Source organism: Sporobolomyces koalae (genome assembly GCF_050403365.1).
Source record: "Sporobolomyces koalae JCM15063 DNA, S_koalae_JCM15063T_v1_ctg10, whole genome shotgun sequence".
NCBI lineage: Eukaryota > Fungi > Basidiomycota > Microbotryomycetes > Sporidiobolales > Sporidiobolaceae > Sporobolomyces > Sporobolomyces koalae.
The window spans coordinates 417,981-430,420 of NW_027481761.1; the positions used below are offsets into that span (position 1 = coordinate 417,981).

At 55.5% G+C, this 12,440-nt stretch overlaps 3 protein-coding genes across 3 annotated transcripts; 1 reads left to right on the forward strand and 2 right to left on the reverse strand.

Annotated features, from left to right (window-relative positions):
* Nucleotides 1-2,586: 2,586 nt before the first annotated feature.
* On the forward strand, nt 2,587-4,230 carry JCM15063_001571 (uncharacterized protein; the record flags this gene model as incomplete). Its single annotated transcript, XM_076677834.1, has 5 exons — nt 2,587-2,859; nt 2,962-3,434; nt 3,501-3,608; nt 3,676-4,007; nt 4,085-4,230. 5 exons carry the CDS (start codon nt 2,587-2,589, stop codon nt 4,228-4,230), a joined length of 1,332 nt encoding a protein of 443 aa, XP_076535158.1.
* Nucleotides 4,231-4,606: 376 nt separating this feature from the next.
* On the reverse strand, nt 4,607-7,122 carry JCM15063_001572 (uncharacterized protein; the record flags this gene model as incomplete). Its single annotated transcript, XM_076677835.1, has 4 exons — nt 4,607-4,836; nt 4,939-5,035; nt 5,117-6,328; nt 6,400-7,122. The coding sequence occupies 4 exons, from the start codon at nt 7,120-7,122 to the stop codon at nt 4,607-4,609; spliced, it is 2,262 nt and encodes a 753-aa protein (XP_076535159.1).
* A 4,595-nt stretch (nt 7,123-11,717) lies between these two features.
* Nucleotides 11,718-12,395, reverse strand: JCM15063_001573 (uncharacterized protein; the record flags this gene model as incomplete). Its single annotated transcript, XM_076677836.1, has 2 exons — nt 11,718-11,849; nt 12,240-12,395. The coding sequence occupies 2 exons, from the start codon at nt 12,393-12,395 to the stop codon at nt 11,718-11,720; spliced, it is 288 nt and encodes a 95-aa protein (XP_076535160.1).
* Between the last annotated feature and the right edge of the window lie 45 nt (nt 12,396-12,440).

The window sequence follows — 12,440 nt, forward strand, 5'->3', positions numbered from 1 at the left end:
CACAACGATTCAACCCTTCACGTTACTTTCGTGCTCGTGCTGACACGTTTGGCCCTCGCAAACAGGTTGCTTATTTTCCTCGCGCCACCCGTCGGTCAAAGTCACCAGCCGTATGATGTGAGCTTCGTTTCCTTTCCTTGTCTTGTGACGACGACGATTCCCCCCGCCCTCTCCAACCGCGCACCGGCCGTGTGTGGACATATTTTTCCAACATGATGAACACAATCTTACAGACCTGTTCCGAGTTCACCTCCGTTCCAAGAAAGCGGAGGGAAAGAGAAGGATACAAGGACATTGCCTATTTGTAGCTGATCCATGTCCACACACGCGTTGGCGCGGTGACCGGGAATGGATTCGTCGTCAACAAACCCTGACATACTCGATCGTTCAAGAGCTGACCTCTGTTGCACGGTTTTCCGTTCTTCCCGTTTGACAGATTTTCCCGCACTCTCGGTACGTAAGCTTTGTAGCTCTCTCAAAGTCGTGTCGCAATATAGCTTCGCATCTTGATTTTCCACGGACAACGGCGAGACGGACAACGGCGAGAGAGTTGCAGCTCGGACTACACCGCAGCTGGCTATGCCTTCATATGAATCACTACACTCCCTTCGCGGGCATTCTGTGTGTACAAAGGCGTAATCAGACCTTACTATAAGGAGCCCGAGTCTATACTTACTGTTGTCACAATTGACGATGACCGTATCGAGAAGATTTCGAAAGCTCGCTGCTGTTGCAAACTGGGTCATGCCGGCTGCAAGCGACCTTGGGTTCGGTATACGAATGCGCTGGTTGTCCGCTGGCCCAGAAGTTTCGGACACCCATCCGCGGAACATGCCGGAGCGTCCGTACGAAATCAGAGCACGCGCTCAGCGTCCGTCTTTCCCTTTCTCTGTCTCTCCCTCTCGACCAGCTCCGCCAAACATATCCCTTCAATGTCCACGCCACTGTATCGACTTCTCGCTCAATATTTAGTGAAGAACCATCACCGCAGGAGAGCCAAAGCTCGTAGCTCGTTCAGGTTTGCAACCAAACGAAACGCTTTGCGATAGGTTCAAGTAGCTTCTCGTCTTCGTCTAGAAGGCGGCGTCCAGTCAGGCTCGTAGTCGGCGCTCGCAGTCGTGGATACTTGTTGTCCACGGCCTGCTGAATTATTGCACTTCCTACGGTCGGGACTTTTCGATCCTTTCGTAAGTCGGATGTTCCGTTTGTTGCCCTTCCTCTGCCTTCACTGCAACTGGCCCGCTACCTGATGGTACACCTACAAAGATGAATAAGTAAAAAAACCTGAGAACCAAGCTGTTCAAAGGCGAGCATAAATCTCCTCTGATTTTTGGTCAATCCATGAGCAATCTTGCACCTCTGGGTCGCAACGTATACAACAGCTTTATGGCGCTCTCGCTGACTATAGAACGATCTCTTGAGGCAGTGAACCCTGGGATGCTCCGCCAGCTAAACCCAAACAACTTGAGAAGGCCCAACAGCCTCGAGTCTTTCCGACGCCTGTAGCTTCGTAGCCTTTGGTGCAAATACAGATTCTGGTGGCGTCGAAGGGTGGGAACTTGGAGCTTGAGTTTCCTTAGAGCCCAAAGATTGCGAATCGAGCTCAAACTTGTCGATCCCCTCACGCACCTGGTGTCCGGTGGGTCAGGACTCAACCTCCGCTGCATGCTGTCGCTATCACCCGAATAGCCGTGTACGGGCAAGTGAAATATCCTCGTCGCCTGTTCAGCGCCGGAGCGATTGATCCTCCAAAAAGTTTTAGCCAGCCGAGTGGCGGAGAGCCTCCTCACCATTCGCAGGACGCTGTCCTATTGTTCTTTGTACCCGCAGAGCTCGAATGCAGACAATGGCCCCTGATTGCAGACAGCAGGAGAGTTTGTTGGGCCCCTCCGCATGCCCGCTGGATTAAGTGCAGGAAAGAAGCTTCCGGCCGCAAGGACGAGTCGAAGCGAGCAGCAGAAACTCTGTCCCCATGCGCACACCCCTGATGGTATGTACTGTACGGGGTAAAAGCTTGGATTCAAGGATTGAGTTGCACGGATTTCCGTGCACAACGAGCGCTGCAGTACAACGAACAACCGCGCATCGCAATGGTCGAGCCAACGAGCTCCCAAAGATTAACCTGCGCAAGCAGCAGATTCGTGGATCGATGACAGCTTGCACGGTGGCGGCAGCGGGCGCCACACGTCGGAGCAGGCTCGCTACTCATGTACTGCAGCGAGTGAAGCCAAGTGAAGCTATCGAGAGTCTAAGAGAACGATTTGCACGAATCGGGAAAGAACCGACCCGAGGTTCCGTTCTCCGAGCAACACAAGGCACAATTTTCAAGTTGCCCGAAATGAAAGCGTGAAGTGGCCCCTGAAAGCATTATTAGCTTCGTCGGAGAGGGGACTCTCAATTTGCCATTTGCAGCTTGTCGCTCTCAAGCTCTCACTCGCTTCTTGCCGCACTCCTCGAGTCTTTCAAGTCTCCAAGTATCGCAATCAGGCCACCACTCTTTCGAGCCCGCCGCGTACACGACCTCAGCTCGTCTAGTAGTTCTAGCCTCGCCTCACCACTTCGTCTCCCCGTCGCTCAACATTCCCCATGGCCACCCTCGCCCCTCCGCTCGCGAGCACCAAGTCGCAGGGACGGCTAGCAGTCCCGCGTCCTGCGCCTGCTGGTTCGCGCCCAACCAAGAACCCCATGTTCCCCCTGATGAACCTGGTCAAGGTGCCGATCCGCGTCCTGTCTCCGCCGAAAGCGACCGGCATGGTCGGCTCGGTGCGCTCGTTCAAGTCGACGCCGCTCAACGATGTCAAGCTCGCAGACGTGATCGCCAACAAGCACCTGTCGCCACTCTCGTTGAAGGATTTCGAGGTGAGCTGAGCCGATCACTAACCGGATTTCGAAAATCGCCGCTCGCCCGGCATTAGACTCTGGTGCCGACTCTGACCCAACTCTCGTTCGCTCGCGCACCAGGGCTACCTCGTCTTCAAGGAATACTCGGCTGAGAACCTGTACTTCATCTTGTGGCTCAACGAGTACGAGCGAGAGTTCAAGGCATACCTCGCCGACACTTCTGTCCCCAAGACGGAGCCGGTGCCTTCGGACAACACCGACCCGCTCGCGTTCCGTGCTGCCTCGCACCTGCCCGACTACCTCTCCGAATCGCTGCGTCGTGGCCTCAACGTGTTCTTTGCACCGGACGGCGCTCTCGAGCTCAATCTCCCGCGCGCTGTGCGCGACAAGATCCTCGTCGAAGCCGGTAACTCGGGCGATCCGAAGGACTTTGCGGAGGCCCGCGACATCATCGAGCACTCGCTGAACCGCTCGCTCGCGGCTCACTCGAAGGCGTCTGTCGCAAACGCTGGACCGCGTCGTTTGACGTTCTGCTTCCTCCTCGGGTTCTCCATCTTCTGTCTCGGCCTGGTCCCTCCTCTCGTTGCCATCTTGTAAGAGTGCCTTCGTTCAACCAGGCGATCGATGCACATCTGACTCGCTCTCTCGCGACCCTTCAGGACCAACCATGCGCGAGGTTACCGTGCTATCGGTCTTCCCTTTATCGCATTCGGAACGGCCGTGATGGTCATGGCCGTCAAGCGCATCTGCGGCGTGATCTGGTTGCTGTGAGTTTCTCTCCCAATACGGTCTTGCATGTTCAAGCGACGTACTAAGCCCTGTTACCGTCCACAGTGGAGAAGACCGTCAGCTGTTGCCTTGGGAGCTCGCACCGCCCACCGTCACCTCTGGTTCGATTGTCTCCATGTCGTCGCCTCGTCCGTCTTCCGCGAGCGGTTCCTGGGACGGCGAATCGTCGATTGGCTACGATGAGAAATCTCCGGACAACTCGTTCCAGACTCAGACTTCCGCCACGCCGTACCCGTGGGAGAAGCAAGAGGGCGTCACGGACGAGGTCGCGTCCGCTCGACACGAGCACACAATCAACTTTTCTGACAACGACTCGCGCCCGCCTTCGTACAAGAGTGGAGGCAGCGTCAGCAAGGGCGTCGTGCCAGAATCTGCCCGTACGTTTCTCTCCTCATTGGGACCGGAAGCACGCTTAACAGAGCTGACTTTCCTCGAGATATCTTGTGCTCAACAGCCGTCTGGGGACCCGTCTGTTGCGTCTTCTCGCCCGATGTCGTGCGCGCTCAATGGAGGATCGCAGCGTTTGCGCTCCTCTGCGGTGTCGCTGCTGTATGCACGATCGGCGCCGCCCTCATGGCCGTGCCGAATCGCAAGCCATAGGCTCCTCTCTTGAACACGTTACCCATCACGGTCATCTCTCATTAGACCTCTGTATTTTATAGTAATTATCGGTGCATCCGCTCATCTCCACACCCTTTCTCTTTACGTGGTCGTCATCATTATCAGTATTCCTCCCTCTCGGTTGCCCCTCTTTTCGTTTTCGTCTCGTCTCTCCAAGGAAACGTTTTAATATTTGTCTTCGATTCTGTCTGTTTGATTGGCTCTCTTTTACCATCCTCTATCTTTTGCCGTTGCAATCAGGATGGGTCCAATCCTTCACAATCATTTTCTCCCGATTGGCTGCGAGCGAGAGATCGATTGGGGCGAGCAAGAATCTACAGAGCTCGTTCATGAACGAGGATCACCCCTTTTGATTTCAATCTTCGTCATCATCACTCTTCTTGCCTTTCCTCTTGTCATGAGTTTTGCCATGACGTTTGAGTTGGTCACTGCGTCCAAACGCTTTGCCACACCCTGCGACTGGACACACGTATTTGCGTTCGGCATTGTGCGTACGAATGTGTTTTGAAAGGTTGGAAGATTCGGCGAATGCGGCGTGACAATCGGGATGAGGACACACGAACGGTCGATCTCCAGTATGTGTACCTGTTGAAATTCCAAATAATCACGGCGAAGGAAAGCTCAGCTTGGGTGCTCGACAAGACGGGGGGAGAGAACTTGAGGGGAAAGAGAGGAAAGGGAGCTCACGCTTGTGTATCGTGAGAGCCGATGCGAGGGAGAATGTCTTGCCACAACCTTCATGTTCGCACACATAAGGTCGTTCCTGGGTGTGCACCCGCATGTGCTTCAAACAAACTCGGATCAGCGCGTTGCCCGCAGAAGTCACCTGAGGAAACAGGACAAGGCTAGATACCCCGGGACTTACTTGAGTAAGGGTGAGAGCTTCCGAGAATGTCTTGCCGCAGATCTCACAGGCAAACGGTCGATCACCCGTATGCATCTGCAAGTGGCGCATGACTTTCTGACGTTGTCTGAACGCCTTCTTGTCCTTCTCTTGGTCAGAATCACCCCGAGCTTCGCACGCACGAGTCGATCGTTCGCAGCCGTCCCACTCGCACGTGTACCGCGCTTTGCCCGATCCGACGTGGTCCGTCGAGAGGTGTTCCATGAGGTCGGCCGAAGTCGAGAACGAGAGACCGCAACCTGTCCACCGACAACTGTGCACGGGCCCGTTGCCAATGGGCGACATTGGTATCGCAGGATAAGAGTTCGAGGCGACCAGCGCCGGTGACCCTGTAGCTGAGAGCGCGGCTGAATGGGCAGGGGACGATGTGAAGGAATGGACAGGGGTCGGCAAGGAGCAAGAGGCAGGAACTTCTCCATTGTAGTCGTCATTCAGGGGTGTGATAGATCGAGAAGAGTGTGCATGGTGTGTCAAGGAGCCCTTGCGGATCGAGGCGACCCCGTACGGATGCGAGTGAACGTGTCTGCGGGCATTCCGGTGAGTGTGTGTGTGCGAATGCGGATGCGGATGCGGGTGCGGATTGCGACATGGCAGCGCGTGTAGAGCAGCAGAAGTCGTTTGCGCGTCAGGTTGACAAGGCTGCATCGTTGGTAGAAGGCTCGCATCGAATGCGGGAGGAGTGCGGCCGTTGAAGACGGACGAGAAGATTGCGAGCGCCGTGACCGGATCGAGCTGGGCGAGTTGACCGATTTGCACTTGTTTCAGGGTCGAGGCAGCGGATTCTTGCGACTGCGGTATCGGCGGCGAATGCGCCGGGAAGGATGGAGCAGAAAGGCTCGCGGTCGAGCTTGGGGACGCCATGCAGAGATGTGCTGCATTGACGTGCATCGCAAGCTCTTCCGGTGACGAGAAAGCGTTCTGGCATCCAGACCAACCGCACGTATGTGGCAGAGGATGGACCGTCGCGGCTGGAGGCACAGGAGGGAGGCATGCTTGCGCTGGTGGATGACTGAGATAGGGTATCTGGTGAGGGTAGAAGTGTCCGTAAGGTGTCGAGTGGTGTTCCTGCTCGCAGTGAATATGTTGCGGCAGGCGTTGATGAGAGGTGTGGGTCGCAGGGTCGAAAGCCGAAGGCTGGTCGTGCAAGACCTCCTCGCAGCAGCAGCAGTTGAGCTAAGTCATTTTCGCGAAGAGAACTTTGTCAAGCCATGTCGGGGTTCAAGTCAAGAAGACTGAGCACCTACGATATCTTGTATTGTCGAATCGTCGAGACCGGTCAAGAGCCCGTCCAAGTCAACCGGGTTTGGATCCAGTGGCTTGTTTGATCCGATAGTGGTTGCTAGGGTCGAGATGCTCTCGCGACTGCTTGGGCTGCTGAGGAGCGGTGTGGTTGAAGCCGAGGGAAATTCGAAACAGCCTGCGTCGTGACAGTCAGAGACTGAATTGGCTGATGGACCTGCGGTCTCGAGCCACGGTGTCGAGCAGCAAGCGGCGTCGAACAAGCCGAGGCCGGTATCGCGCTCGTCTTGTTGCGGTTGGTGGCCGTCTCCGACACACTGTGCGCAATCGTCGAGCATCATTTGCTCCCACGATCGTGGTCCCGGGCTGCGATCAACCTGTTTGCCCTTGTCTCGCGATGTCCCTGTCGTGGTCGGGGCACACCCTTCATCGTCGCAACAGAATGCGAGATGGGAACTGAACCCGAGTCCTTCGTTCGTGTCGTGTTGTATCGGTCCGTTGGGTGCACACGCTCGACAATCGTTTACGAGAGGTGGGAAGGACGGAATCGAGTGCTGATACTTGCCGGGCAGGACGGGGAGGAACGGCAGAGAGCAACAGGGGTCGATTGGCGGAGGGGAGCACGTCGGGCAGCACGCATCGCAGGCGTCATCGGTCGGAACGCCAGGCTGGATCGGAGGTGCTGGAGGGTACGCAGGGCCGGCCGAGGTGGATGCCATGGCGGACATGGTTCGGGGATCTCCTGGGCGGTTCCCGCAAGCCTTCACTCGAAGCAGCTGGCTCGGCTCGAACTCGCTCGTCCTCCGCTGGTCCAGACCCACACCTGTGCGCGATCTGATCGTCTGATGCTACTCCGTGCTCGCCCTGCGGGTGCCGCGGATTTGTGGTCGATTTGATGTAGACAAAAATGGCGTGAGCGAGAGGACCCTCGCGCCCCTTGCGCGTGCAGGGACACCGCAACCGCGACGGTCCTCTTGACTCTTGCCATTCTCCCTGTTCCTCTCTTCTCTCTCTGGTGTTACGTCTCGTCTCGGAACCGAACAATGCCGACCGCGTATACTAGTCTCTGGAAATCTCTCAGCGCTAGATCAAAGAATAGCGTGAAAAAGGGTATTGCAACAGGCTATCAGCCCCTGGCAGGAGCGTCCCAGCGCTCGAGTCCTCCGTCAAACCTGTTCGCGGCAGTTTCATGTCAAGATATCTGGTCCAGAGGTTGCGCGTGATGCCAGCTCGGCGCGCGTCTGCACCGCAGATCGCAGGATAGGGAGGAGGCGGATGAACCCAGCACCGCACGTCGTGCGACGATCTGTCAATCCCGTCAGCCTCCTTGCTGTCTTCTGCTCCTATTCGTGCGAGCTGGAGCACAAGCAATATACAGTGCACGTCAGTGACGAAAATAGTCCGTGTACGCGAGTGAGAATGCTCGCTGACCATGTGCGAACGATCTGATGCAAAGTTGGCAAGGAACACTGCGCCTGGCACTATCCGGAACCGGCTGCATAACCAAGGATCAGCAGCTCTCAACGATCACCTATCCGGCTTGTAAGACAGCATGAGGATTTGGGGAAGGAATACCTCGCAAACGCAGGTTCGAGCACTCTTTGGCGGTACAAGGACGGATAGAAAGTGCGCTCAACGTAGTCTGTTCGAACCTTCCATCGTGCCATGAGCTTATCATTAAGCGAGTGTATAGAGAGCTTGTACTTACCCTCGAGCCGAACGACCTGACCCAATTTCGAGTCTCTGTCTATCACGACCACTATCTCTCGCTCATCCTCTTCAAAAGCCGCTATCACAAACACGTGGTAGTCCCAGATGACGTAACTGCCTTGAACTTCTCCATGTCGAGATGCACGCTGGTTGAACAAGAGCGAGGTGCGGTTCTCGTTCGAAACGAAACAAGCCCACGTGTGCAAGGTCGGCACAGCTTTGAGAGCCTGTACTAACGAGTAGACGTTCTCTTCGCAGTAGTACGGTGTGTAGATGCTTGATGCGAGCGATGAGGCGAGCAAAGTTGAATGATCATGATCATCATTCAGGAGCGGTTCAGTTGACCTTTGGTTTGAGTCGAGCGCGTCTCGTTCCTCCTCAGCAGGTGAGCATGATGTATGCCGAGTCTGCATGGGATTGGCGGAAAAGTAGGCAGAAGGTGGAGGCGATGCATCCACGGCTTTTACGCGCGCATTTTCGAACCTCTCGTAAAGCCGCCCCGATCTTCAATTGGGCGGTGCACAGCTCAAAGACGATCGACAATGTAAAAAAACGGGACTTCTGGGAACTATGTAGGGCGTTCTTGCGAGGATCATTCAGGCTTTCTTTTTGATGCTCGGACCTGCTGTCTGGGAATGACCTAGTCACCGCTCCTCCTGCCCTACCTACAGTGCATGTTCCGGAGAGGGAAGGTCTCTGGAAGATCTTCATCGCTGTCGTCCGCGGTTCCAATCGCGAAACTCTTTTCTACTTCGAGCACGGGCGAGGGGAACCTGAAGGTGCTCGAGTTGCCGAGATCCTTCGCCTCAATCATGGTTGAATCGCTTGATAACGGCATGCGAGAGCTCGATGGTGATACCGTAACGGATACTTGCAAAGTCGTGCGATGGTGAGAGTACGAGGTTCGCAATGGATGGTAAGCACTGTCAACTGGATCAGACTCGTCCCCACTACTGAGCCTGAAAGAAAGCTCCGAGGCTGAAGCTCGATGTGTCCGATGGCGCTCGACGATACCTGCGCAGTGCACAAGCGCACAAACCTGTCAGTCGCAGACAGACCCTGCCGGGGACCAGATCCGAGCAGCCTTGCCTCGCATAAAAGCCCGAATGCCGAGAGAGGCGGAACCACCTTTGCCTCGAGCGAGGATGCGGCGGGAAGGAGCGACAATGTCGAGAGAGCCTGGGGATCGGCAACTTCGGTCACCCTCGATGAGGTATCGGCTGATGTCGCTCATCGTCGCGAAACCGAGTGCATTTCCGCCGGCTATTGCGCTCTGAGCTTCTTGGTACATCAGAAGGCTGCTCAGACTGGACCTGGAATTAGACTGACGAGGGAGATCACGAAAACCGTGGACGAAGCGTGCGTTGCGAGCTGCACGCGGAAATAATGAGCTCAAGCTTGCCTATGAAGGAAGCGAGGAAAGCTCACATAAGTCAAGACCTCGTCGATCGATGTAGATGGAAGAATCTGGACCAATTCGAGCAGCGCAATGGACCGCACGGTTCTTCGGATCGAACGCTATCAGCCCGTCTCAACAACTGTATAGTCTTTCGCGCTTACTCATTATGTCTTGGAAGCGCATTGACAAGCTGAAGGGTTCCAAGCGAGTCAGCCTGGCAAAGGGCAGACAGGAGGAAGTGCAGGCGTACCTGCTCGACCGTCAGAAGCCCTACAAAGACGCATGATTCCTTCTGATCTTGCTGAAAGGAACTCGCTCGCTTGACCGGTACGTATGTTTGCCCACGAAGCAATATCTGAAGACACCGGTATGAGCCCTAGAACAGGAGATGCGAGAAAGAATACTCCGACTTCCCGCTTTTAAATCGATGTCGGATATTCGCATGGCGTCGTTGACGGTGTAGACCTCTTCGATTTTCTTCATGCAGTCCACAATACGCTTCTCTCGCACTCCAAGCGCAGACGTTACTATACGGACTTCCAGTTCAGTCAATCTGTCTGTGGAGGCCTCTTGCGTGTAATCTTGTGGTCGAACAACAGAGCATCCTGGCGCAGTGCCATGGAGCTCGATGAGCGTTCGAAGCTCACCCCGTCGGTACAAATGCGGATGGTCAGAGCCGAGGAGGCAGTCAAGGAGCTTTGCCGTGGGCCAGCAGAGAGGCGCTTCGATGTACATCTGTCAAAAAATAAAAGTCGATCGTGCATTCAGCGCGTAGCTCCATGGCAGAGGTTGTAATGAAAGAGCTCACAATAAGGCGTACGAAGCCCACGCATTTGGCCCCTATCCGCAGGCCATACTGCGCGCACAGGCTTTGCGGTAGGACTTCGCCGGCGAAAAATATCAGCGCTGACGAGATGACGACAGCCAGTAGACCTCCTCCTCCGGCTATCGAGTCGAGAAAAATTGCTACAATTGATTGCCTGGTCAGTGTTAAGCGCATCATGGCGTGACAGACAAGGGGTCCGAGCACGACTGACGCAGCGCTTCGTTCACAATCACATTCGACAGTAGCAAGCAGACGAGCACAAAGTGCCGTCCATGTTTGAGTAGGGACATGACTTTGCGAGCGTCAGAGCGATCTTGAGGAGTGCCAGATTGCGCAAGCACTGCAGATGCCCTAGGCGGTGAGCCGTCACTGCACGAGCTTTGCACGTTGTGGAAGGATCACCTTGCAGATTCATTTGGTCAAGACCCATCAAACCGAGGGAGAGACCGCTGTTCAAAGCTCCTCAGGTCAGGACCCGAAGTACGACAGAATGTGCGCACTCAGCGCGCTAGGCTGCTCACCTAAACACTCCTCCTAACAATACCAGAACAACAGACAAGGTGAGCTTGAATGCATATTCTACTCCAGGCCAAAAGGCAGGTTGTCAGCCCGCGAACCAAGTGGGAAAAAGTCGCGGGCTTTGGCACACCCTTTCGACTGATCGCCGTGCCGTCTCCTGCTCGCTTGTGCAGCAGTTTTAGGACCTGACGAGACACGTCTCCAGGACTACTCTGAGCGTGTTTGCCGAAGTTGGGCCCTTCGAGTGGGGCAGCCTGTGCGCCGAGCGTGGTTCCCGAGACGAGGGAAATGGCGCATCCTAGCTGTTTGAGCAGGCTGAAAGCTGTCGACAGCGATGGCGAGTACGATCTGCCCCGTATCCGAGGTGGTGTCATGCTTAGAGCGTTAGGGTAAGAGGTCGGAAGACAACAAGCAGAAACGCCGCAATTTGCTTCACGAGGCGCATGCGGCGAGACTCTGAGAGGTATTTGCGCCATGTATAAACCCTCATTATGGACAAAAGAAAGCGAGCTAGGCTCTTGATATCGCGGCCAAAAAGTACAGAATTCGTGCTTGCACGCGCCAGGCAGGCAAGCACTTTTGGGGAGAATGACGCGAAGGCTGAAATTTTTCGGATCGCGAATGAACGGTATGTCAGGGCACTGCTTTTCATTCTCAGGGAAACACACGAAAGGGAAAACAGGAAGAATCTATACGATCAGAGGACGCAAGGCGACAAACGAGCGGAAAACACTGGAAGGTATTGGGGAACCAATCTAAGGGGAAGTCTAGGTCGGATCTCTGCGAGAGCAAGGCAATGTAAGACTTGGAACCACATGTGTGATCAATAGCATGTGCTCACCTTGGAGGGTATCTAGGTTTCTACCGGTCTATTGCGTAGCCGGCGAGCCAGTCGAGGAGACAGAGGCAGAAGAACCTCCGGCCACAACGGCGATCTTCGGACGGAGAGCCGGGAACGACGAGCCGGTCGAGGTCGAGTTGTACGAGTCGGGCATCGAAGGCTGTTGATAACGCAACAAGCAAGAGGATTAGCGAAAAAGCTCGCAGACAATTGGACGCCAACGGTGAGTGTGCTAAGCCGCCGTGACACCGCGCAACGCTGCCCTTTCGGCTACCCAATGACAACCCTGGGTGTCTGACAAGAGTGCTGCGGGAGAAGGGTATCTCTGGGGCAGACTGGGACGAGCGTCGCCATGGCCGCAGCTTGGTCGTCCAGGAATACAGGGCACATCTCCCTCCCTCGTGAGCTCTAGTCTAGCGACAGATGTTGAGATTAGTGGCTTGGGAAGCGACGACGGCTGGCGAGTGTCTGTGCACTTGTTGGGATTGGGGAACGTGGGACCCCCACATCGTCGTGAAACTGGTGCAGGTGACAAGCCGATGACACTCACGATCTGCGCCTGAGCTGCCGAGCGCTGCTCGATGGACTCCATGTCTGGCAGCCGAGCGACGTTCACGGGAACCGACTCATAAGGGATGCCTCCGAAGACGATACGTTTCGGGATGTGGATCGACGAGGCGAAGCGTTTCGAGGTGACGGGGAACATAGTTTCCTGAGGTAGTGTAAGGTAGACGTGAGATCGAGAGTGAAA